This window comes from Lagopus muta, chromosome 4, assembly GCF_023343835.1.
Source record: "Lagopus muta isolate bLagMut1 chromosome 4, bLagMut1 primary, whole genome shotgun sequence".
In the NCBI taxonomy this organism is placed as follows: Eukaryota; Metazoa; Chordata; class Aves; order Galliformes; family Phasianidae; genus Lagopus; species Lagopus muta.
In genome coordinates, this window is record NC_064436.1 from 60020103 (window position 1) to 60047137 (window position 27035).

At 42.4% G+C, this 27035-nt stretch overlaps 1 protein-coding gene across 3 annotated transcripts in view; it reads left to right on the plus strand.

The window, feature by feature from the left end:
- The first annotated feature begins 394 nt into the window (after positions 1-394).
- TBC1D14 (TBC1 domain family member 14) overlaps positions 395-27035 on the plus strand; it is a 66887-nt gene continuing 40246 nt past the window's right edge. Inside the window, exons 1-3 of one of the 3 annotated variants that reach the window (XM_048942856.1) lie at positions 395-630; positions 5725-6457; positions 19766-19886. In XM_048942856.1, coding sequence (XP_048798813.1) covers positions 588-630; positions 5725-6457; positions 19766-19886 — 897 coding nt within the window. In that variant the 5' untranslated portion in view covers positions 395-587. Of the gene's footprint in view, positions 631-5724; positions 6458-19765; positions 19887-27035 lie in introns of those variants that run through there. The other 2 variants (XM_048942857.1, XM_048942859.1) reach the window with 2 other exon arrangements.

A 27035-nucleotide genomic window follows, 5' to 3' on the forward strand; every position in this document is an offset into this window, starting at 1 on the left:
CCGATGGCGCACTCAGCACAGAGAACACAAGCAGGTACAGCTCAGGTACAGCCTCATTTGATGCCCCTGGCCGACAAACTTCCGTAAAACATCACATCTCCCTCAACTCAGCCCGGCCCGGCTCCGCTCGGCGCTGAGCGAGCAGCCCCGCGGGCGCGCTGAGGCGATTCAAAATGGCGGCCGGCGCGCGGCCCTGTGGCCCAACGGCCGCCTCTCCCGCGAGCCACCCCTCCCCCCAGCGCGCAGGCGTTCCCTCCCCGGCGGGCGGCGCTCGGCCCCGCGGGCCGGGCAGGGGGTGCGGCTGCGGGGCGGGAGCGGCGGGAGGGGCCGGCCGCGGCGGGTCGCGGGAGGAGCGCGGCACCTGTCCCACCGCCAGGTGCGCGACGGGCAGAGCCGCGCCGTGCTCGCCGCGGGGGCGGGCGCCATGGGAGGCCCTGCGCCGCGCTGGGAGGGAGCCCGGCGGGCGGGGGCCGCGCCGCCGCACCTCCGCTGAACCCTCCGCGCCTTCTCGGGGACCGGAGAGCGACATGGACCCCCCGCCGCAGCCGTCTGCAGCCTCCTAGTCCCGGCGGCGGGGAGGGCTGGGCATGGCCTGGCGTGAGCGGAGCGACGGAGCGCGGCGCTGCCCCGGTGAGGCGTCAAAGTTTGTGCGCGGCTCTTCCTCGTCCCTGGGTGGCGGGGCCGGAGCCGGCGGGGCGAGGCGGGGAGCGGCTGCCGGGGGGCAACCGGAGAAGCGGCGGGGAGCCTCCGGGGTTAAAGGGCGCGGAGGGAGCGCTGTCCCCGTAGGGGAAGGCGGGATGGTGGCTCTGCTTTTGCTCTTCGATCGGGGCCGGCGGCTCGCAAGCCTTGGCGGTGCCGAGTCAGGCGTTCGGCTGTGGGGAGGAAGCAACTTTCAGTTCTCACGGGCTCTGTAAGTGAAGTCTTGGAGGCGCTGCGGGCTGAATAAAGCCGCTCAGAACGCCAGCTGAAGTTGTTAGGGCGCTGCTGCCGGCGTAGCGATGGGCTCAACCTTTTTAAGCGACGTTGGGGAGGGTTTATAAAACAAAACCAACTCCGTAAACTGCCTCTGGAACAGAAGCTTTAGTGGAGCGCTGCGGCTCGTTGACGCTGCCCCCCGATGTGGCTGGAAAGCTGCAGAGCCGTCAGCGCTTCGCCTGCGATCGCCCCGCCGGCGCTGCGCGGGGAGCCGGGCTCGCGGCGCTGCCCGTGGGCGGAGGGGCGGGCGGGAGCCGGGCTCGGCGCGGCTGCGTGTGCGGCAAGCGCTGCGCATCGCGGCGTTGCTGAAAGCTGTGTGGCCTCGGGGGCGCTCCGCTGTTGGCAGCGCGGTGCCTGTCAGCTTGTGAGCGTCTGATCCGAGGCGTGCTGTGGTAAATGAAATGGTTTTCGTGCTCCTGAGGACGCCCGTGCTTGGTGGCGGTAGCGCACAGCGTGTTTCGTGGTCCGTTCGGTAGCGATGTTGCCTGAAGAGTTCACACTAATCACTTTTTTTAAAAAAAAAAAAAAGTTTTTCTTTAAGGAGAAAAAAGCATTTGCAAATTTCTGTTATTGGGGGGGGATCTTAACTCCAAAAATAATCGTGAGCCTTGAAGAAACAAGGACATAAAAATGTCGATGTTATCCCAGCGATAAGTGAGCAATAGACACGGAATCACGGCACGTCCCGAGTTGGAAGGACCCGCGGGGATCCAACCACTGGCCCCTGAAATCCAAGTCCTGTGTCAGAGATAATGCACAGCCTGCTGTTAGGCTGCTGTCGTGCCTTCTAAACAAGTTCCTTGCAGGTGTTGCTTTGCAAGGCAGTGCGAATTTAGAAGAACATGACTTGACTTCTTTCTGATCTTTGTTTTGTTCTAAGACTTTGATTTGTAACTTTTTTTTTCCTTTAAATTCGCAATAAAGTGGCTAAAAAAGGCATTTTATTCTGCATTTTTTGGAAATTACATCAGGTTTGACTTCTTCCCTCAGCACGGTTGGATGATGTGCTAAGTCAGAATGTACTTTAAAGCTCAGGTACTGCCAGAACACGCCTTCTGACTTGCCGTAACCAGAACTTCAGAATGCATGACCCTATGGACAGCCGTGCTGGGCCAGTCCCAAACCCCACCCATCAGACAGAAGAATTTACTTAGGGGAAGCCTGTAGGCAGGGCTGATGGTTGTTGGTATTTCCCTGAAGTTGTGGTACTTGTAGTTTCCCGAGTTCCTTTGTCGATCTTTAATGATTTTTTCTTGTCTTCCTTGAACTTGCATGTAAACCTCTGGTGCCCATCAGTTGCTGTGTGAGGAGTTCTGCAGTATCCACTGCATGAATAGTTGTGTCCTTATGCTGCTTTTGAGCCTGGCTACAACTCTGTCTTTATTTGGTGCCCCATTGCTCTTTTGTTGGCTAAGTTAATGAGTAAGTGATCCCTGCCTTCCTCCTGCTTGCTCCGTGTGACCTCTGTTGTTGTCTTCTGTCTCTCTTTCTCTGGTTATCTCTCTTCTGGGATATTAATGTTGGTGAGATCACCATTCCTGTAAGGCGTGAGATTTTAAAGACTTCACAAATGTCAATTTTACGTAAACGTATTACCAAATCATGGGGCTTATGGATGTTGTGCAGACAAAAGTGCTTTTTCTTCTTCAGTAGTTTATTAAGCTAATAAGACTTTATTGCCATGTTTATTATGGTGATAATATTACATTCATAAGTAATTTATGGAAAGAAGTTTGTGTTGCAGAAATGACGCAGTGGATGTTTGACATCAGTTGTCAGTTTTTGCACTTAGCCGCAAAGCAGCTGAAATAAAGAATATGAATATCTGTATAACCTTAATGGGAATCCTCCCTCAGCCTGGTGCAGAGGGAATTGAGGAGTCCTCATGTATGTATTTGACGACCGATCATATCTCAAGCTCTCACTCAGAGCCCTTGATGGTGTACTTCAAAGCTCCCCACAGTTTCGCTGAACTGTGTGAAACCTTTGTAGTTTGTTATTGCACAATTTGCTCCAGTGAGCTGTGGCTGTTACATACTTCTGCGTTTGCTATTTGTCCCTTTAAAGGGTCTCTTCCTGTAAAATTTCCTCCTTAAAATCTTATCCACTCAAATCAATATAGCTTCGCTACCCTGCATGGAAATTCATTTTCCCTTCACTCTGAACTCTCTTTTACAGAACTGTTCTGCCTCTTGGGCTCTTCCCAAGGCTGCTGGAATGCTTGCTGTTTGTGAGCTCAGTTGAGAAGAGCTATGCAGATAAGGCAGGAGCTATCTGCACTTAGCAGTCACTGAGCAGAAGTGAAGGCAGTGGGGGAATTGATTATGGAAACACCATGGCTGATTGTATTTCTGAACCTTGTTTTCTGGACCAATTAATAATTGCAATAAAGCAAATACCTGTGCCTTTGCTTTTAATGATCCAAGGGATGGAACACCTCCCCTGTAAGGACAGTCTGAGAGCTTGGATTGCTCATCCTTGAGAAGAGATGGCTCTGTAGCAGCCTTTCAGTATCGGGAGGGGGAAGGTATAAAAGAGAAGGGGACAGACTCTTTAACAGACTGTAGTGATAGAACAAGAGGAAAGGGTTTCAGACTAAAAGAGAGGAGATTTAGATTAGATATAATGAAGATGTTCTTTGCAGTCAGCATCAGGGCACTGGCACATCCTTCTGAGAGAAGTGGTGGATGCCCCGTCCTTGGAGACAGTCAAGGTCAGGCTGGAAAGGGAGGAAAGGAGCTGAACTAGATTGCCTTTAAGAGTCCCTTCTAACTTGGACAAATCTGTGTATGGAATCTGAGACTGTATTCCATAGCTTGTGTACACAACTTTGAGAAATGCTGGGACTGGATAAGCTCTTGATATCAAGAGCAGCATAATGTCTATGAAGGGGTGGGTGAGAATGGGGAAGAGAAAACAAACTTAATTTAGAAAAATAAGTGAAGCCAAGCAAAAAGATCTAAGCAGGAGATTCAGATGTATGCAATAATACATATCAATAATACCTCAACTGTCGTATTTGTGCACTTTGACTATCACAGTTGACTTCAAGAGGTAGAATAGTTTGTCTGTATTCAGGTAGAATAGTTTGTCTGTATTCAGGAAATGTTATTTAGTGTTTTTATTTTTGTTTGTTGCCCTTTGCAGTTTTAATTCTCTGAACAGAGATGTTCATAATTATGCAATTTATATGCTATCTATCTGAGGGCATGGCTTCTTAAAACTGGAGAGGATGTAAACTTTTCAAACCATGGTAATGAGGAGAAAAAAATGTTGCTATAGCAACTCCATAAGAAAAGTGCACATCTTCACAAGCTTTTTAATCCCAACAGTAAATTTGAAATTTCACCTCTCCAAAGGATTCAGTAATTGATGCATTGATTGCTTTGAAGGGGTAATACAAAAGAAAGGGGTGGGATAACTGGAGAAGTTCTACATACTTATACTTGACTTTTTCTTACGTGTGGAATTAGGTTGGAATGATGGATCAAACAGCAAATAGCATTTTTGTAGTTGAATTAAGGAGTTGGTGTAACCTATGAATTATATTTGGATTCAGGAGCTGTTCACATGTCTAAAAGATTATGGAAAAAAAAATCTTTACAGTTTGGGGAAACTGAATATGTTTGAAATGTTTTCTATCACTTACTGCCCACCTGTGTCTCAGTTCCAAAGGAAGTGGATGGGCTCAGGTCTAACAACAGCCACACATCAAACCCTGGTGTTGGGCAGGAGCGCCCCCAGCCACGGGTTTGGAACTGCTTGGAGGAACCACTGCTAAAGAGTTGATTGTTGAATGGGGGAGAGCCTCCTGGTAGACAACTGGCACCTTTCCTTAAGTGCTGTGCTGCAGAGAGAGCAGGAGACCTGGCTTTAGGAGCTGGAGAGAATCTATTTAGAAAGAACCATTTGCACCATGGGAGGAGAATTCTTCGCTGCTTCACACTTAGCACGGAAAGCGTTGCAGAGTGAAGAAACTGAAGCAATATGTGCATATTTCTTCTGCCAGCTGCTGTAATTACATTGCAAATGAAGCACTGGCTGGTTCGCTGCCCTGCTGGCAGCCCCTGGGTGATGTGTATTGCAAACAGGAGGGCTGGTGGTCCCTGTGCACAGTAAATATATTGCATGACAGTATTGGTCTTGCTGTACGTGCACTGATGAGGTGTATCATCAAAATGTTGGTGATAGGAATATCTTCTTAGCTATTCAGGTTCTGCATCTCTTGCTTAATGCAGTGCTCATATATTATGGATTGCATTTGAGTGACAAATTTATTGTAAGTTCTGTGGTTGCCAGAAGAAAGCCAAGAAATTCTATTTAAACCGACACTATAATTTTGATGTGAGTTGTAAAGTATGTGGAAACAATCTTTATAGCTCCTTTACATCAGTAAATACGCATATATGACTATATAGAAATCTCAATCTCAAATCTTTGCATTACTATTGATGTGGAATATTACACTGCTGCAGTTTTTGTAGCACGTAACTCTCAGGAGGTGGGCACAAGGCAACCACTGGTACACTGCTTAGGAAAAGCTTCTCATGCTAGACATTTCTGGAAGCCTCAATTACATTGCCTTTGTCCTGCTCGTTCAAGCAGGGGGGAAAGGGCATTAGTTATCTGTGAGGGAAGACAAATCACTTCTTAATTACGGAGCTTAATTGATGACAGTACAGAGTGTAATTAAAATAAATATATATATATTCCTCCCTGCAAACTCATAATCTTTTCTTTCTTTTTAAGCAGTTACCACGTGGCCCAATACACCTGATGGAAACGTATCCAACTCCTTGAATGGTTTGAGCTTGATGGGTGTTCTGAACACAAGAGCTGGCGGCAGCATCCAGGGTCTTCAGAACTTGAAGTCCCCGAGATCTCTCTCATTGCCTGAGTATGGGCCGGGTCAGCACTCAGGTGCTATAGAAGATTGTCATAGCCTTAAATCAGTGGATTCTGGCATCCCAATCCTAGAAGTAGGAAATCCAGAGCCCGTTCACTGCAATGTGCTAACTGCGAAGAGGAAGCAGTCAGAACCTGAAATTGTGCCTGACAGAACTTTCCAGAGCGCGTGCACACTGCCATCCTGTGTGCCTGCACGCCCTCTGGCTCCTGAGCACGACCACGCAGTGCGAAAATCCTCTACTTTTCCAAGAACTGGGTATGACACTGTCAAGCTTTACAGTCCGACTTCAAAAACTCTGAATCGAAGTGATGATATCTCTGTCTGTAGTGTTTCTAGTCTCAGCACAGAACTGTCAACAACTTTATCAGTCAGCAACGAGGACATTTTGGACTTTGTGGTCACAAGCAGTTCAAGTGCAATTGTGACTCTGGAGACTGATGAAGCACACTTCTCAGATGTCACCCTGAGTTCTACTAAGGAGAGCGGTGATCAAAGTCAGCAGGACTGTTGTCAAGAGGCTGACGTGGACAGTAAACGAAAAATATTGGGACCTTTTACCAACTTCCTTGCCAGGTAACATTTGTGTTACATATATTTTTAACAGTGAGAGTAAATGAGACCATAGGAGAGCTTTCTGGTACACTGCTTAGGATTTTACTTCAAAAGTGATAATAGCTTGCTGTTTTAAGTTTGTGTTGTGAACATAATTGGTCTCTTGTGAATAAGTAAGCCAGTATTGCTTGCTAAGGCTTTGAGTCCTTTATTATCTTTAGGATGTATAAAAGTGTCTTACGTTTCTCTAGAAGGTTCCTTCTGCATTACAGAAGAAGGAGTTCTGAGCTAAGGTTTCCTTCCTATGAGCACAACTTTGCTTCTAGGCTTCTCCAGTGGTACTTCTTGTATTTTGGCCAAGATCCGTAATCTCGTGGCTCATAACAGATGTGTATTGGTGGGATGTGTACCTATATGGAAGGGTTTTGGCAGCTGGGTGGTCAAGTAGTCATGGAGCATTTTTATTGATGGCTATGAGCATATGGGGTTTAAACAAACACTAGCATGACTGCGGTGATGTTTCCCAGTGATATCTTCCCTCAATGATACTGTGTTAATGCTTTGTTCCTTTCAGTTTGCTGTGGAGTGGGAATCCCTGATGTAGAAATTTGGCATTCAGTTGTTGAAATAAAATCATTTGTCTCTCAGTGCATTTACATCTTCTACACCTCTTCTGACCGTGGCTTTCAAACGAATGATGAAGTGTTCTAAATGTAGATTTTCATTTGGTAAATGAAAGTGGTGAATAAGGGACAGGGTTATTCAATTTTTTTTTCATTTAAGGCCTCGCTAATGCCTCTTATTTTTAGAACATAATGTCTGAGGTGTGTTGTATTCTGAAAGAATGGTTCTAGAAGCAAGCTTCAGACTTTAAGCAGTGTTTGCTGAGTCTAGCCTATTTTGAGAACTGTTACTTCAGTTTATCTTGTTTCTTCACGTAAACTTTTTTCTTCAAGAGATGAATAGGCAATAAAGCGCTTAAAGACTTGGCAAACGTCGTTCCTTAGAAGGCTGTGTTAATTGCAGAGCTCAAGAGAAGCAGTTCCTTTAGATTCACTCAACGCGATGAAGCTGTCATGGGTTTTTATTCTTAGGTTAAAGTGACGGTAGAGTACCAAGCGTTGAACTCTCCTTATCGCTTCTGTTTGAGGTGCTAAAGCTTTTGTGGATCCCTATTTGTTGCCATGGAGCCAGACTCAGTTCTGAAGCAAGAGGGCTTCAGCACTTCAGAGCCTGAACTTGTGTTACTCTTCTGTCGCACAGCTGTTGGCTCAAACGAATGGTGTGCCTGAGCCCGGAGGGAGCACAGGGAGCGGCCCCGTTTAGGCGCTGCTGGGAGGAGGAGGATGTTTTACCACTTCTCAACTTTTCCCATCTAACAAAAGAAAACCGTCTGTCCGATTCTGTTCTGTTGTAGTCTCTCACGGTTTTGCCTGTGTTACTGAAGCGGTGGTGCTAGACTGAGCCTTTTAACCTGAATGTTTTCAGGTACATCGAATTTCAGAGTGCAAGGGACAGCCTTTATTGCCTTTCAAATGGGGAGCAGGTCGGCTTAGCCACCAGGTGATGTCACCAGGAGAATATGAGGATCTAGTTAGAACTAGGTTAGCAGCCGTGAAGTTCCAGCTGCTGTTTGTAACCTGACCTTTAATATCCTTCCCCCTAACACCTGCATTCTGCTCTGTTTTGAAAACAAAAAGAGCTGCTGGCTGGCTGTGCTTGCACTCCATGTACCTGTATTCTGTGCATGCACTCTCTTACGCCATGCAGACTGGCAGCGTTTCACTGGTATCTAAGCAGCGTGGAGCTTCTGAACATCCTTCTGTCCCACAAAGGATACTACACAACTTACACTGTTGACCTTGTTGAGGATTAGAAGATTGCGGGTATGTGCTGCTGTCCCTGTGGTTGTGCTTGCATCCTCTAATGATCCCATGCAGTTGCTGTTTCCCTGGAGTTCCCGTGGCCTTGATTATACTCCTCACATTCCTGGGCCGAACAAACACTTTGGTAAATGAACTCAGCCCCACAGTGTTTTGTCTGAAAGTAGCTGGCCACCAGCAGGCCTCCCACAGCTGACCCTGAGCTACATGCCAGGCTTTGTGCAGTGCTGGAAGAGGAGGAGGCGTTTGGAGTAATATCGTTAGAGAGCAGTTTGCTTAGAAAGGGGCTGCTGAGAGCACTTGGTAAAAAAAATGCTGCAGTCACAGGTATAAAGTCCCATGTTTTTAGCACTTTATGATGAAAGGATTTTCCCTTGTGATTCATGCAGGTCAAATATATAAAGCTTCCCTTTCAAAAGGGTGGTAGGAGAAAACCAGACTGTTTGGTCACCATACACATACATGTAATGTGAAAGAGCTGGCACAGAAGGTTTGGGTATGGCCCTTCTGCTTTCAGCAACCAGATGGTGAGTCACGATGGAAGAGGAGTTCCAGCCTTCCTCTGCTGGTTTAGGTCAGTGAGGATCTTCTGGGTGATGAGGTGCACGTCTGAACTGTAGTGAGCTGTGATGAAGCTTAGCTTTTGCTCAAGTTGTTGACGTTTGGTAAAAGGAGGGATCTCACTGCTTGAAGCAGCAGCAGTACTTGTATTGTACCCTGTCATCTGAAAATGTGTTAGTTTCAGAGCTTGTTAAGACTGAATTTGTACTGGATATGTCAGTTAAAATTTATTGCTGCCTGTAGACATTAAAGTGGCAAAAATTAGATGCCTCTGGTGCTTGGTCATATACATTGAAAGCTTAGGTATCAGTGAAGGTTAAATTTTCTATAAAGAAAATGCTTAGAGAAGCAGCTCTTTTGGAACGCAAACTGATTTCTTAGCATTCTGAAGATTTATTCTTCCCAGTGATGAGATGATGTGCATGCACGTGCAATGCATGGGGGTGGTGTTCCCTATTAGTTGTGGCAGTACTTATCCTCTTATGAATTGTCGGTGTTCGCTTCAGGCTGCTGTCAAAGTTAAATCATAGCAGAGATGGAAGACAGGAGAACCTGGCTGGCTGGTTGTCTGTTGGACCTGGCACCTTCAAGGCACTTGGGAATGGAGTGCTTCTGCTCTACTGTTGTAAGAACAGAGGGTGAAGAAATCTCCTGGGCTTCTGCTGGGACTCAGTTACTGTCTCTTCTGCAGTAACAGGTTTTGAAAAGTCCAGTGGTTTCCTCAGGCTGTTACATGCCTCCTTGGGTGTGACAGGAAGATCCAAAGTGAGAAAAAGAGGTGGCTTTCTGCTTTGCTATGCAGCTTTCTTCTTGAAAGAGCTTAAGGCATCACGTGGACCAGCTGTGTGTGCCAGTAGCTGTCATTAGGCTCCAGGTTAGTGCACGAGAAGGGATTATTGCTTTGGAAAGCAGCTGTAATGCTGACTACTGCAGAAGAAACCTGGCATCAGGTTGTTTTCAGGAGTTGTGCTATGAATGTTATGGATATGTAGATGGATCAACTCTATAGGGCTGGGATTCTTTGCATAAAGCTTAAGTTTGAATTCATTTCCTTAGTTTGAATATATGTAGGTATTTGATTTGAGAAACAGAGTTAAGAAATAATTGGCTGAGACTGAAGGTTCGGTGCCTTGGCTGTGCCTTTGCCCTGCTGACCTGCTGTAGTGTTGGTTAATGAATTCCACCTTTGTACTTTGCTTCTGTACTGTACTGCTGAAACAGGCTTTTAAAAGGCTCATTTTTAAACCGGCTTTGCTCAGAACCATTGTGATTTTACTGTTCCAGTTATGCTTTTTATTGTTCACTTCAGAGAGTGAGGATGAGGCTCTTCATGGTTACACGCAGAGGTTTTGCTGGGACTGCGCTTAGTTAAGTAATAAGCCATGAGGTTCCCATCCTTTTTAAGGGCATATAGGAATCCTCACTCTTCACTTAATCCATTACCATGAATATTCTCTTTTGTTCCTGGAATCTGGATCCTATTTTTTTCAGACTGTACATAGAAGTTTTTGATCCCAATTTTCTAAGTAGCAAGATCTCAGGAAGCTTTTGTAGAGAACAGAGACTACACATAACAGTGAGGGCTTAAAGAGGAATATTAGGTTTCAATGCTTCCAAAGAACCTTTATTTCTGAGAGAAAATCTGGGGGTGGATTGACATCACATCCCCATATATAGAAGGACAAACCTGTGGCCTTATTTGTAGTAGAAGATGAAAAAAAGCTTACATTTCAGAGCTATAACTAGTGGTTTCAGTATTAACCTAAAACCATGTAACTTTTATGTCTCTCATACACACATGTGTGACTGGTCACGTAATTGGGAGATTTCTGAACCCAAGGAGCTTTGTCCAGTGATGCCATAGATAAGTCCTCTGTGTTGTTGAGTGTGATCTCTTCATAATGCCATTTCTTGTTTTTAATGAGAGCACAGCATTCTGTACTTACATAACTTGATGTTAAAAGAAAGGTATCACAGAATGGCCCAGGTTGGAAGGGGCTTCAAGGATCATGAAGCTCCAACCCCCCTGCCACAGGCAGGGCCACCAACATCCCCATTCAATACTAGACCAGGCTGCCCAGGGCCCCATCCAACTGGCCTTGAACACCTCCAGAGATGGGGCATCCACAACCTCTCTGGGCAGCCTGTTCCAGCACCTCACCACTCTCTGAAATGAATTTCCCCCTGACATCCAACCTAAATCTCCCCACCCTCAACTTCAAACCATTTCCCCTTGTCCTGCTGTTACCTACTCTTTCAAAGGGTTGATTCCCCTCCTGTTTGTAGGCTCCCTTTAGGTACTGAAAGGCTGCAATGAGGTCACCCCGCAGCCTTCTTTTCTCCAGGCTGAACAAGCCCAGCTCCCTCAGCCTGTCTTCACAGAGGAGCTGCTCCAGTCCCCTGATCATCTTCGTGGCTCTCATCTGGACCCTCTCCAACAGCTCCCTGTCTTTCTTGTATGGGGGGCTCTAGACTTGGACACAGTACTCCAGATAGGGAAGGTAAAATAACAAGGTTCTTTATAGTATTGATTGACCACTTTTCATCTTTCCAAAAAGGGAATTCCCTGGCCACAGAAGATAAGAGAAAGTATGAAAATAATTATAAGTGAATAATTTGAAATTTTAAACTCCAGAAACTCCTCAACATGTTTTATGTTAAATAAAAGACTATTAAAAGGACGACAGGCTGTAGACTAGATCTTCTGAGACTCTCATCTGCTGGAGGGAGCAGGGGAATTCAGTGGCAGCTTCGTTCCTGCCCCACAGCTTTGTTGGGGTGTACTAACTGTTGTCAGTAATGTGGATCTGAAAGGGCAGGGAAGAGATTTTTGGGAAGGAAGAAGGCAAACAGGTGCCTCAGGGTTCACAGTGTGGTTTTGGATGGCCCTTCCTTGAAAACCACCTTGCTTGAAACTCCTCTAATCTGTATTTACTGTAATCTCTCTGGAGAACAGAAGAGGTTTTTCCTGAAATTAACACTTCTTTTAGAAGCAAATCTTTCAGGGATGCAGAGTTGGAGCTCTGTGTTGATAATAACCTTTTCATTTGGTAAAGTTTAAAATGATGTGATACAGGTTTCAGAATTCCTGTCCTCTGTTTCCCTGTATGAAACTAGGAACCTTGTCATGTGGCCTGTTCTCCACTAGGTGCTGAACTTAAACTGTCCTTGTAAATTTTAATCCAATTTTTTCCTCTTCTGTGTACAATAACGTAACTTTAGAATTTCTGCTGTATTGTTTCTTCCTTTAATTGTGCTTTAAACCTGATTCGAGGTGCTGCTCTTCAGAATAAATGGAAGTTGCTATTGGAGATAAAATCTTCTTTATTTAAATTCCTGTTTGCGAAAAACTTTTCAGTTATTCAGCAGCAAAACTGGAGAGGCTTGTTGAAACTACTTCATTATGGAAGTTAGGTGAAAATCTGCCCTGCAGCTCCGTGGTGATTGTTTTCTGTTTTCCCAGCTGTGGTGCAGTAAGCAAGGACTTAATGCGATCCAGTTACTATTTACAATAAAGAATTTTTTTTAGTGGCTGATGGAAAGAGTGACCAAAGTCTGACCCTAACTAGTGATCATGCTTTGTTAGCGTGGGGAGCACTATGTGTTGCTTGTAACATCCAGCTACGATGGTTTTGTTTTTAATCCATTCCTTGTTCTTCCCCTTGTGAGGCTGCCTTTCTTTAAGCTTGCCCTTGTTCTATTCTGTATGTTTGCTTTTGAATAGAAAGAATTATTTACATTTTGATAGTTGTATGTAAAAATGTCAGGTGAGTGAATCTGAACTCTGCTTTCATTTTGATTGTCTTTGCGAGAGGTTGGTGAGTTAGATGGCCTTTGTATCTTAGGTTAATCTGCATGAAGTTTTCTCATGTTTCGTGTGCCAGAAGGAGCTGTGAGTGGTGGCATTGAGGAGCTTTGGGAAGGAGGAAGACCATCAGTGCAGTTGTTGCTGTGTGACACTATCTAATCAATGGAACAGTGAATGTTCAGCTGACTGTTTCCTCACTTCCTTACCCGTAATGTAAACTGTTCAAAGTTATCTTTAGTTCAGAAATCATAAAAACAAACAAACCACAAAAACAACGTAGCAGGTTTCTGCGGTTGCTTGGACCTTAAGAAATTCCCTCAGAATAAACAGTTATTGTCTTCTCTCTCCTTGATTTTTGGCTACCATTACCAGTGCAATATAATCTGTGGGAAATTGGATTCCACATAAGACGTTTAAAAGCAGATGCTAAAAGGCTCCAAGAAGAAATGGTCTTTCAACAGAATTCTGTGTATGGTAGAACTAGTGTGCAGAGACTGCAGGCTTCCTGGAGCAGGGGTGGGGCAGGGGTGGGTGTTTTTAGGTCTTGCTCTGGTCAATGTATGTTCTGTTAAGTAAATTTAAGTTGAATTTGCTGCATGGCAAACAAAAAAAAAGAAAGAAAGAAAAAAAAAAAAGAGTTCTTATTCCTATACTGTTGTATAGGCGTTAGCTACATTGTTGTTTTAAGCAGGTATCTATGGTGAGCATGGCTTTGTAGTCATTCAGGTAACTACTTCATAAGTTTTCAAGCCATACTGTTAAGAAAAATAATTTTAAAATGGCCCAGCTGATGAGGAGTCATTCATGTCTTACCCTGACACTAGACAAGACAAATGCAAGAACTTGGTAGCAACCATGAGTAAGACTGCATCTATGTACTTAGTGCTTGAGCTTCCCATCCTGAGCTGTAGCGTTTTGAGAACACGGAATCACAGAGCGGATCAGATCAGAAGGGGCTTCTGGAGCCATCTGGTGTGACCTCCAGTTCAGTGCAGGGCTGACTTCAGCTCTAGCCCGCGTTGCTCTGGGCCTTGTCTGGTCAGCTGTGGGCATATCCAAGTGTAGAGATACCAGAACCTCTACGAGATGTTGTGATCTGTGATTGAGCTGCTGACACTCCAACTTTTCCTTTTATCCAGTTGGAATTTATCTTGCAGCAACTTGCTTCAGGGGCCGTGTGCATCTCTGGGGTGATCATCAGCCCTAACAGAGCCACCTCTCTCAGCATCTCCACTTGTATGTGCTTCAGCACCCAGCTGTTACAGGGATCATCTGATGGAATTCCTCCAGATTTTGATCTTTATTTTATTCCAGGGGCCCCAGACACAGGTAGTCTTACAGTTAAGTAGAGCTTTTAATCATTTCTCTCTTGATCTGATAACAGATCCCAGTCTACAGTCAGACTTTACTGCTGGAGGGTTTTACTGCTGACTCAGGTTCAGCTTTTTGCTTGGAATGGCATTGCATATATTCATCTGGCATGTGATTTGTGGAGCAGTGATGCTTTAGATCAGTGATGGCATCCTCTGTCACTCTTTGGGAACAGAAATTTGGGTTATTCTGATAACATTAGAATAACTGGGAGTTTTGCCAGCTAGTAAAGAACCATTATTTATAGTTGATTGAATCTAATATAATGAGCTTAGAACCAAAAGTTGCTTCTGTATGGGAGTCCTAACTGGCAGAAGCTCCTGTTTCTGAGAAGTCCACAGAGTTTGCACTCTAGATTAGCAGTGCACATCATCCACACACACAGTATTTCTTATTTTGCTACAACCGGTCTTTACTGCCAAACATGTGGGATTCGTCTTGCTTATCTTTTCATGTCTTTACACTTCAGTACAAGCAGCTCTGCTTCGTGCTCTTCTGAAATGAGGGGTGTTCTCTAAGAAAAAAAGGTAAACACAGTAGTTCTCTTGATTTTTAGTTTATTAAACCTTGATTTTCTAATTTTTTTTTTTTTCTGGAATATGCTGAAGAGTGCGCTGGTGTGTCTGTAGTTGGAAATTTAATCATAAAATTTGATATGGATTTGAAAGATGATTTGTCATCAGGGGAGTCTACTTCTAGACTGTCTGATTCTAATTCTGTTGGATTTTTTAATCTGTAAACCAAGCATTGTTCGTCCTTTGCCTTGCTCTGTGGTGATCTGTGAGATAGAATTCTGCAAACACTGCTTTTAGATCTGAGTTTGGACTCTTATTCAAAGCTGGGCTTTTAATAGTTGTCAAAGGTGCTTTTCCATGGCCAAAATACTTGGACGTTTCTTGATTATGCTCTGTTCTGATACATGTGTGTGTATCTGTGAAGTGTAGGTTGACTGAGAGGTGATCTGGGCTGGGTGTGATTCCCAAATAGCATTTAGTTGAGTTTGTACTGTACCAGGAAAGATGGCTGGACACTTTTGCTCACTCTGCAACAAATATTTAGTACAATTTTTTTCATATACTTGCTTCTTAGATGCTGTACATTGCTTAAAATTCCTTGTTTCAGTGTAAGTTTGTGGGTGCCTTGTGGAGTAACATTTATGTGGACATCTCTTCTACACGGTGCTTGTGTGCAAAACATAGGGGTTTTACCTGCTCATAAGAGCAGTATCTCCTTATGCTTCAGAAAGTTGGTTTTGCTTCTAGTTTCACTGCCTTTCTGTAGGCTGAGGAGCTCAAGACCCGAGTGATCTCTTCACCCTTAATTTGGAGATACAGGAAATTTCAGGGTCGTCCTCCGGAAGCAGCTGAAGGAAATGTGATTTGCCTCTTAAGAGTACACACAAGTTTGATACTCACTTGAAATTACTTCTGAAGATAATTCTGTCATACCAAATCTGAACCTTCTGAACTGTCTTCACAGCCCTTATCTTTCATCTGTTCTCTTCATAAGGCTGGTAAGTTGGTAAGGCTTCGTTAAGTCTTCCAGTTGTTAATTCATATGACAGTTCTAATTATTTTGCCTTCTTAAGATAACCATCTTAACTGGAAGGCTAATTAAAATGTGAATGGAGCATGCATCTTGAGAGCAGCAAATGTTGTGTGTGTTTTTAACCCTCATAACAAAAATGTACATGCTGTTACAAATGAATTTTGGGTGAACATGTTCCATCAGTCTTATGTGTGGGTTGGGTCAGCATCTGCCTCTGGTTAGATCTGTCAAGCATGTTTCTTTACAGCAACTGTCTTTTTAAAAGTAACCAACTTTTTAAGCCATGACTGTGCTTTTTTAGATAAAGATTGGACTATCTGCTTTGGTTGTGATGCTGAAATTCATTTAGAAATACAAACTTGAAGCTGTGACATATGCTATATGGATAGGTTTGGCTTGCCTGCTGGTTGGTGTGATTCTAATATTTTTTGAATTACTTTCATTTGTTTGGGGCTTCAGTGTGACCATGACATCACGGAAGGTGACAAAAATAATGGCAATATATGAATGTGTAATCTGTCTGCGTGGCAGTTATTCACCAACCTTACCTCAGCAGTGCTTATAGAACCAGAGTGAAGTGGTTCTCAGGTTTTACTCAGAAATAAGCTTTTCCTGACACTGCTGAATACGGCTATTAGTATTACCTTCCACTGCTCCCCTCAAAACAAGCAGTTGGGCAGCTCAGTGTGCAGTAGTGGTGCAGGCTGTGCATGTTCATGGGAAGAATTTTGAGCCTCTTTTATCACACGGCATTACGTGCATGTATGTAAGCACTCTGGCTCTGTAATTCAGTTCTCTCCAGTCAGGTAACTTTTTCTTATCTCCACAGCTCAAGTAAAACTAGTAGGTTAAACGTTTATTTGGTGCCAAATCGTGTTTTTGAGGCATGGTGCAAAAAGTCACTTTGTATTTGAAGTACTTAACTTCTGTGCTAAAATAAGCAGCTGCAGACATTTAGTGTGAAATAGTTCGTGTGTTTGATGGAATGCAAATGAAACCCATGACACTTTAATGGTTCTACAGTAATGATACAGCAGACATAATGTATTGTGTCAGTGATTCCTGTTAATGTCCCAGCTGTAAATCAGCATGATGTGCTCTAATGATTGTGAAGAAGGCAGTGAGACTGAGATAATCATCAGCACGTGATCTTTTCTTTCCAGGCATGCCAACCCGTTTTACATTTAAGATCTCAGATGAGCTTTGGTCTTAAAGCACTTGTAATTAAATTTTAGGATCTTTTACTAAAAGAGTTCTGAGTTTTCTGAGTGAAAATTTCTATTTTTGCAAATAGAGAATTTTTGCTCCTTATTATGTTTTCCATTAAATGTCATCTCCTTAAACACGTCACCTCCAGAGCTCAGTTATTTGGTGAATTGTATTTACTCAGGACTGAAGCTGTTCAGCAGTTTATTGGTTTGTTTCTTTTTCTGTTTTGTTCATCTTTAATCTGATGGAGCTAAGTATGGGAGGAAAAAAACCTTTTAGTGTTATGGTAGCAGACAAATAAAAGCTTTTGCTGTGGACTACTTGCTTTTATATTTGTATATGTATGTATATATGTACATATGCATAAAAATGGAGACATTATTTCCTTCTGCTCAAGCAGTGGCTTCGTCAGGACCTTTTGGTGGATGTTCTGATTTGTTATAAAAGAACTGGTTGTAGTTCACCGTTCTACAGCTGACTGTGCCAGTTTTTGGCTTCTGATAGCCCTGTGTCTTTTGAAAGTTTGGATACTTCTTGGAGTGTGAGAAGAGCGCCGATACCAGCAAAGTAGCAGAATTTAGGAAGGGGGTGGAGAAAAAGAAGAAAAGGCGAAGTGAGTTGCTCTGTACAGGGTGGGAGTTGTATGTTCATCACACCAGGTCCTTTTGTTTCATTTTTTACTAAATGAAGAGACTCAAGTGGAAATCACTGATGGTGCAGAGAGAAAGAGTTGCCTCGTGCCCTAGAACTTGCAACAGAAGTCACACAGATGGAAAAAAACAGTGAGCTGAACAGCACAGTGCCATCTGCTAGATAAGACATAGGACAGATTACTTACTGTGGTGCTGCCTCTAAAAGGAAGCAGTTAGGACTGCTGAACTGAATTCAAAGCAACTGCTTGAGATGGACTTTTCATTCTTAGTGTTACAGCAGCACTTCCAGCTGAGAGCTATTACACTTCATCATCCCAATTTGTCTTTATTTTGCTGTGAAGATGTATTGCAGCCTGCTGCCCTTCTTAAAATCCTTCACAATCTTTTTGTGTTACTGCCATCCTGACAAGCTGAGCTGAAAGCTTGTTTTTGCAAAAGAGGATTTGAATGTGCAGGGAAATGCCATGCAGGTGTGCCTCCCTGGGTGGCTCTCAGCTGTGCCTGGTGTTCTGCTTTGCTCTGCAGCTGGCTTGTAGTCATGAATTGAGTTTCTTGCTTCCTAAGTAACCTTACAGCAAGACCAACCAACCTCCCTTGCACTGTGAATCATATTTTTCTGGAGTGATTTGGGGGATGTTATTGCTGTCAAGTTTTCCTCCTTCCCTTTTTTAGATAGATTTTAGAACTTACTGAACTTTTTTCTTTTAAAATTAACAAGTAAAAGCACAAATCTCCCCCAAAAGCTCAAATCTGTCCCTTTTAAGTTTTATTTCCCTCGTAGTTGTCTCAAACAATCCTGTAAATTCATAATCTCTGTCTGTCTTTTGTATTTGAACTTGGGCTGGGTTAAAAAGATGCACACCTAAGCTCTTTGAGGTACTAAACTCAAAGAAAACAAATTCTTACGTTGTCAAGGTCAAGGAATTGCTGAAGAAAAGAAAGCAAATCCAACTGAAATATCTTTCCTTGAAGTTGTTTTTATGATGGTCTCTTTTCCCAGCACTAGCAGTTATAGTGGCAGCACTATAGCTGAACTTGCTGATTAATGCTCTAATTAGCTCATACATCGTTAAGTAGCATTATAACTTCAGTGATGAACTGCTGGAGAGCTCTGTAACTGAAATGAAGCACGTTAGTTGTAGAGAGACATCCTATTTCTTATTTTCTCACAGGGGCTAGAGGGGAAGCTGTATGCGTTGTAGAAGTGTACTTACTCTTGATACTTAGCTTAGACATCAGCCGTTACTGAATTGTGTGATTTCTGTACCTAGCCACCTTGCTCTTATCTTTCAATATGATAATCTGTTCCTGCTTTGGATTTCAAGGTGACTGTACCCTTGTGATACAGAAGCATGTGATCATTAGTGTAAATATAGACACATTTAAGGATAGCGGAGCACATTATTAACTTTAAAATACATTGCCATGTACCCTATGCTTCTGTCTCAATTATTTGCCTCCTATTAAACATTTTTCCTCTATTCCCAGCAGTTTGATCTCTGTTGGTGTCCTTACAGTACTGTTTGTGTTAGCTGAGCCAAGGTGACCTGAAAAAATAACTTGTTTTTGTGAGTGCCTTTCCTATTGTGGACTTGTATTCAGCACATTTGGAACGCTGATTTCCCAACCTGCCAGACTTAATGAGTAAGAAACAGTCTGTCCTTGCTAGGGTTGGCCTGTTGGGTGTTAAAGCAGTGATTGTAAGTGAGGAAAAACAGTAGTGCTAGACTGGAAGCAGCTGTGATAGGAAGGTGCTACAGCTGTGTGCTTGTTGAAGAAATGAAAAAACCTTTGTTTTGGTGGAGTAGAGTTAATGTGTGTTCATAGCTGCTTTTAAGGTTATTCAGGAAAACAATCTCTTGTAAAAGCAGATTGAATACAGTAAAAGGCTACTGGGTCTGCAACCTTTTTGTGATTTTCTTGCCAGCAGTCTGCTGTAACAGGTGGGTAGAGAACGTTCACATAGCAAGAGATTTGTTTCTTAGTCTCGCTTTATAAGTCTCATAATGAGAGTTGTGGAGGGAGGCTGAAAAAGTAGACAACTTTCAGAAAGTCATGAAAAAGCCTTCTTTATCTATTAAAGTGCTTCCTTAGCCAAGTCCATTGCCTAGTATGGTGGCAGTACTGCATAACATATCTCCTGAGGGTGAGAATCAGTCCCTGCCACCACAACGGCAACTAGGATGTGTGGTTGAGGGTGAATAAGGTTGACAAATTATCTATCCTATCTGTTGTAATTAGTTACCTCTTTTTTATTAATCAAACTTTTTCTTTTTTTTTTTTTTTTTTTTTGTAGGAATTTGTTTACCAGGAGGCAAAATGCAAGATTTGAAAAACAAAATGATGTGGGCTGGAAGTTGTTTGGAAAAGTACCCCTCAGAGAAAACTCACAGAAAGATGCAAAAAAAATACAAAAGGTATTTGCTTTAACTCTGTATTAGGAGTAGCAGTGAGTGTAGAATCCAGTTCAGTTTAGGGTCTGTGTACATGACTGTGAAACCTGTTTGTATGAGGAGTTGCACCCAATTTCTTGTGCAATATTGGAGATGGTAACAGAATATGATTCAGAAGAGTGTGTTTTACATTGTTACAAAATTGAGTATTCTATGAAAATAATATCATTTTGGTATGAAGCATATAATGAGAGCATCTGAAGTACAAGAATGCATTTTGGTGTTTTTTTTTTTCTTTTAATCAAACTCGGTAGGTATTTTGAGGAACTTTGTTTTCATTGGCATTTTCCAGCTTTCACTGGTGTTTGAGGGGAAACTGCATTCTTTTGGGGCCTTGGGTTATTTGTGCTTAAAAAGCAATTAAAAATGTATGAACTCGGGGTACCGTCAACGTGGTGGAGTACCTGAAAGTCCCACTGGAATTCTGGTTTCACCCATTCCTTGTTTTCTCAAGTGCTTGCTATTGGGGGTTGAAATTCTCTGTGTATGGGCCTTGCTGAAAATTCAGTTACTGACTGGAAATGTTGGAAAAATATCATGCCATTCAGGATAGGCAAATGAAATGTAATTTTTCTTTCATTCCTATCCCAGAATAGTTCAGAGGGAAATGTGTATTGAAATTGTTTATTGAAGTGGTTCCCTGAACAGAAAAATCTGTCAAAGCTTCACAAACCTCTATGTAGTAAGCTTTTTAGGTCTGTGATTTGTCAAATTTTAGGTAGCTGGTTTTGGATGTAGAATTGTGGTGGGAAATGAAGAGGTTGTAAAAACAAACAAACAAAAAAAAGAGAGAAAAAGAAAAAGACAGCCTTTCAGGTCATCCCTAGCTTGTCGTATGAATGAAAAATGGTAAAATTCTCTTTTGTGTATCACATCTAAGCTGTGGTGTTCTAGCATTTCTGAAAATGAACAACATATGTGAGGATTGGTTTGACAACAGATGAGTCTGTCTGCATAGCTAATGATGCCTTGCTGGTTAGGAAAAATCTGCTGAAATTCATCTGTGTGGTGATAATTCCTGAGGTGTTTGCTCTTCAAGAAGAAATACCTTATTCCTATCTTTCTCATTTGTTCTGGGATTTTTGCATTGCATATTGGCTGATGCTTGAGGTTTTTGTATTTCAGTATTGGAAGCTTCATGTTCTCACTTCCTTGTTCAGACCACCTTGGGGATAAAAAGGTGTATATAGAAAGAGATTGCAGAGTTAGGACTTCAAAATCAGCTGCTGCATGTGAAGTGAGAGTATTTCTTTGAAGGACTTTGCTGCTTTATTCAGGGTGAAGTGTTCTGGAATTCTAATGTCTGAAGTGACTCTTGTTACCTGTAGTTAGGCTGTCAGTTCAGGTGAAGCTGTAGCACCTTTTTGAAGTCATGGCTATGATCAGCCATTGTGACCTCATCTACAGCTTGTCTGCAGTCCAGTTTTCACGTATTCATCAGACATTTCTGACAACACATTTGGACTCAGATTCTAACTGCAGCACTCTGACACCTAACCATGTATTAATTGTGGTAATCACCTTTTCTTTGAATACTGAGTAAATGATTTTTCCACTAGCTCCAAACTATCTTACATTGCAGTATTCTAGGAATACTGAAAACAGTTTTGGTTATGTTAAATGTGGTTGTTTTTTGTTGTTGTTTTGTTTTGTTTTTTAAAGCTGTTAAAGACGTGCACGATATGGCAAACAACCATTAGAGAGTTTCTGGCAAGACTGCAGTACTGAAAGAATTGTCCCTTGGATGACAGTAACTCACCTTTCCTGATTTACTTACAGCTTTCCTGAAGCTATTCTTGAAACGTTCAACTTCTGAGATTTGGGTACTGCTGTAATTGATCCAGCCTCACCAGCACCCAAAAGCACAACACTGTGTAGGTCACCTGGCAGATTTATTTGATGTGTCAAAGTAGCGCCTTCGTTGCAGAGGTTTTAGCCCACTTGCAGGCATGTTTTTGGCAGCCTGAATTGTGCCCAAAGAACATGAAGATGTGTAAAGGTGGGAGGTGACAGAAAGGCCATTGGAGAAATGCCTGCTGGCCTGCAGCCATTCTTTCTCCTTTGTAAATAGAAGGGTACTAGGCCAGAAGAACAGATGCTTTTGTCTCTGTTTCTGCCTTGAGCCATGTATTTTATTTCAAAGGCTGGAAGAGTAGATCTTTCAATCACCTATATTGAAGTATTTGGATAAATGTGATGGAATGGAGAATTAGGGGAAGAAGGTGACTGTGATCAAGGTAAACGGTTAGTGTCCTAGTAAAAGATTGTGGTGTCTGCACTTTTTTCCTATGGGGTAGGAAACAAGGTGCCAAGACTGTATTTTTACAGGTGCCAAGACAATATTTTTACCGGTGGGTGCTAATTGTCTGCACTCTGTTTGCTTTACTTGAAATCGGACTTATTTCTTTTTCCTCTGGAAGTGCTGGTGCCTTTCTTGAAGCTCAGTGGAATGGAAGGAGTTACAGCGTGTGAAATTCTCTGTAAATGCTGGGTGTCTGAGAATCCAGTCCTCCGCCCATTTCGCTGTGTGTTGGAGCTTAACACTAAGTATCTTCATCACCTTTATTTTGTGGCAACCATGTTGCCCATGTATGCAGAGTGCTGTTGTGGGAAACATTGTGGAAGATTCTTAAACAAACCTGTCATTAGTGCTGTGCTGGGAGTTGTAATGCCCTGAGCCATGGAAGGTAGGAGTAGTTTTTCATTGAATCATGTCAGTTCTGCATATTGAGTGATGCATGTAGAATACTCAGCCCATGTGCAAAGTACCACCTAGGCAGTAGGGACAAAACTTAAGTATTCTATTAATGTGAGCTTGTTTGTACGTTCCAATACACAAATTTCAGATAAAACCAAACAGGAGGGAGGAAAGGGAGTACCAGTGTTTCTGGCATTATGGGAAATCAAAATGGTTGAGGTCTGTAGTCTGTTGATCTCTTGAGCTAACATAGTGATTTGCAGCTACAATTTTCTGTCACTCTGTGTCATGGAGTTTCTGATTGTGTGACATATTTGGATGTATACAAACTTGATGTGAATTAGATGTTGCTAATGCAGTCGTGGCCTCAAGTTAACATTGGTATGGCTTTCTGCTCATGATAAACCTTATTCTGTCTGACTTCTGTGCGTGCAGGATTACCTGATTTCATTCTCAGTGCTCTGGCAGACTTGCTTCTTAAAGCACTGCTGAGATGATGTACAAAAGAACGGTGTGTTGGCATGCACTTGTAGCCAGCTTCTCGTAGCTTTGCCTCTTGGGTATTCGTCTGGATTTGTACTGGAGAGATGCTCAGTGCTCTCTTAAAGGGTCTCATGCCAATTTACTAGTGGCAGAAAACTGACAGGATTCTGAGGTTCTGTAACTCGAGGTTCCTCAAGTTTGGGAAAGGGTGGAAGGGAAGAACGTGCCTTCCTCTCCAGCCTGACCCTGTTCTTGCTGTTCCAGTTCTCTCCTGTGCTGGTCTGGACATTAACTGAGTACCTGAAATACTTGTTTGTGAAGTAAAAGCCATTCCAGTCTTTGGCTGCTCAGACTTGACTTTCTGATTCTTTTCAAGAAAAAAAACAAAAGAAAACATATTTATACCATGGAGTCCTTGTCCTTGAAATGGTTTGTTCAGTGTTGTTATGTTGTGAAGTACTCAGAAGCCCATAGGCTTAGGACTCAGTCTGTATGGCTACAGAGAGTAGTGTTCCTGTTTGCAAAATGTTGGTTTGAGTTAAAGGTAACATACAGGAAAGATGAAAAAATTTTCATTATGTTTTTTTAAATTTTTTTTTAACTTGATTTCCCATTTGATGGGGGGGAAAAAAAAAAAGAAAAAAGAAAAACAACAACCAAACAAAAACAAACAAAACAAAACCAAAACAAAACTAAAACCACCCACAAAAAAAAAGCCAACAAACACAAAAATGAAAACTAAGTGGTGTGTAACTTGTTGAGACTATTGAAAGTCCTCTGGATTATCTAAGATGCCACAGAATCACTAACTGTAGTAGCAACTATGGTTATCAGTCCTCTGGTTTAGCATATCTAGGGAGATCAATCTGATCCTACTTGCTTGGTAGGAAGCTCTTTGTGTGCAGGACCTGCGGTAACTGAGTCATGGGGCTGCAGTTTCTCAAGTCAGCTTCTTTTGCTTCTGGACAGACATCAAAGGAATCCTTTGTGCCAGGTCAGCTAATTAGAACCTTGTGACTTCGTTGGTATGTTCGTGGTTCCATCTTTTGATAACTTCATTATATGGATGAAGGATGATTTTTTTTTTTTTTCCTTTTCCCAGAATGAGATGAACAAACTTAACTGCAAACTTAGGTGTTCTTTTAAAAGGTAGGGATTGTGTTTGTGCATACAGTTTTTAGACTTGTTTAAAGGGAACAACAGCCTTTACAACCATTCTTACTGCACATTGTTCTCATCCTTTAGCCATAGTAATTTCATGTGGGTTTGAAAGAAATGTGTAAGAAAGAAGTTGTAAGGGGTGTGTGTGTGTGTAAAGTACAGGGGAAAAAGAAAGAATAATTGAACTGTGAGGTACTTAAACATCATTTCTAGATCTACCAGCTCTCACTGCCTTCCACTTTTGAAGTAAATAAATGATGAAAATGCCATACTCTCAAGTTGCAGTGCACAACCTGAATGTTGTTAGGACTTCAGCTGAAGGTGGCTGAACGTGCACAACTGATCTAGGAACTGTTTGTAAGAAGCAGCCTTTTGTTTTCCTCTGACTTCGATCAAGCAGACTTTGTGCACATAAGCTTCTTCTCAAGTCTTACAAATTCTCCTGTGAATGCACTCATTTATTTGACTACTGAATGGAAGACATGGGGCTGTGCTCCATTTTGATGATGTGGGAATTAAAATCGCTCCACTTAAGTTGGTGTTTGGCCTACCTGCGAAGGCTGACTATAAATGTGAATGTTACTGTTTTGATACAGCATTGTCATAGACCAAGCTTGGGTTGCTTTTATCACCACTGTGAAGTTTTGTATAGATTTTATCCAAGTGAGTATTTTAAAGCTTAAAAGGTGCAAGAATGAGTAATCTCATCTGTGAAATTGTAAGTGCATTTACAACGGAGGTTTACATAATTAATTTTTTGTATCTATTCTCTTTCGGAATCCTGCCTGAGCAGAACTGGTTAAGCCTGTTGCTTTTGTAATTGCTGTGTCAAAATGCACTGAAAGTCAGATGACAGTTCTTCACTGTGAATAATAAAAGAAGTAAAATTATCTTCCCTTCTGAGTAGACTACAGGGCTGAACTGTGTGGCCATTACTTCTTTCTGGAGTGCTTTTCAGAGCTGATGAAATTAAGAGATGTTAATATTGTATGTTTGCTTTTTTTTTTTTTTCTCTCTTTTTTTTTTTTTCTTTTTTTTTTTTTTGAAGTAGTTTTCTTTGTCGAGAGATTCACTAATAAACTCTTAAAAATGAGATTGTTCAGTCTCCACACATGTTGTCTCTGCATGTGGTCAGTCTTCAGGAAAGTGACTTTGTAGCTGTGTCCTCAGCTGAAGACATTGCAGCTGTCTTACTCAACAGAGCAGTATAAATGAAGTGTAGCGTGTATCTCATTGTGTAATATGAAAATCCATTTTGTAATCAGTGCATAATATTTCCCTCTCCAAACTTTCTGTGCCCCTGTGTAAACAGTTCAATTTAATTTTAACCATGGAAATTCCACTAAGAGCTCAGTGGAATTTTGGTATTTTGAGTATCAGCACCAGTAAAATGCAGGATATGAAGCCTTTCAAGTAAACAGTCTTTACTCGTGCATTCACATTTAAATATTTTATGAACTCGTTTGCTGCCCAGAAGCATTCCATGTTTGAGGTTTTAATGGAAGTTCCACAAGTATGAGAAGTAGCTATACTTTTTAACTTCGATATTGTCATCTTTCCAAACTTAGAAGGGTTTCTATTTTGGAAGCTCTTTCATGGGAAGAGGAGACTTTTTCTTTCCCCGTATGGGTAAGGGTTCAAAATTTCTGAGGAGTAAGTGAGGCCATCAATGATGGAAACAGTGTGCCTGCCTCAGATGTAATGGAAAACTACAGTGGTTTATGTGTAACTGTGGAGAACAAGTTTGTCAGTGCAGGGCTCTGGGAGCAGACTGCAGCTGTGCAGTAAGCAGAGTGGCAGCACTGGGGCTTTGCAGGCAGCCTGCATCTCATTTATTTTGTCCTTATAGCTCCAAGAGTCATTTGAGGCAGCTTGCTTGGCCATGATGATCACGTTAATACAGCACTGTTTCTATTCCATGGTCTGGCAGCACTGTGTTCCATACCCAAACTGTTCAGGTTTTTTCAGTTGTTTGTGTATTTATTATTTTTGTTTCTGAGAGGAAAAAAAAAAAAGATTATAAATCTGTTCTTTTTTGGTGCCAATAGCACAATTTTCTGACTGGGATATATTCAGTTGGAGACATAATGGAGTTTCTTCTAGGAGTGTACCAAAACAAAACAAACCAGCAGGATTTACCGGATGTGGTTTCCTATAATCGAATTGTGACTGCAAGAGGAATCAATCTTCCTGTTGATCAAAATCAGTTACACTTAAGCAGATCACTGGGCAGGGTAAGATGAAGTGCAAGTGAGCTCTTGAAACAGACTGTGTGGAGTGCTTGGGGTGTAGGTAATGCTCTTTTTTGTGGAGTGAGTTGTTAAGCTCCTAACAGCACTGGAAGAAAAACTTGTATAAGCTGATGTGGGTGAGGTACCATTCAAGTTAATCTCAATTTTACTTTTTTAAACTGATTTATGAAGTCACTTTTCTCAAAATCAGTTTTCTGGCTTTGATCTGTTAAGTGAAAAAGAATAACAGCACTTTGCAGGAGTTACTGGAAGAAATTACTCCAAGTCGTGCCTTAGCCGGACAGTGACGAGAGCTGGTGCTGAGGGCAGTGTATTTTATCCAGGCACCAGGAAAAAAAAAGAAGTGTGCTGAGAGCACTGACTTGTGCTGCATGGAAGTTCTGTGCAGCTCCAGGTGCAGGAGCATTCCAGATGTGTGCTGTGTGCCACGTGCAGGGCTGCCACCACATGTCCCGCTTCCTCTTGGCCTCTGCTGATGGGTGACAGTTGTCTAAAAATACATGGCTTTTCTAAATGCTT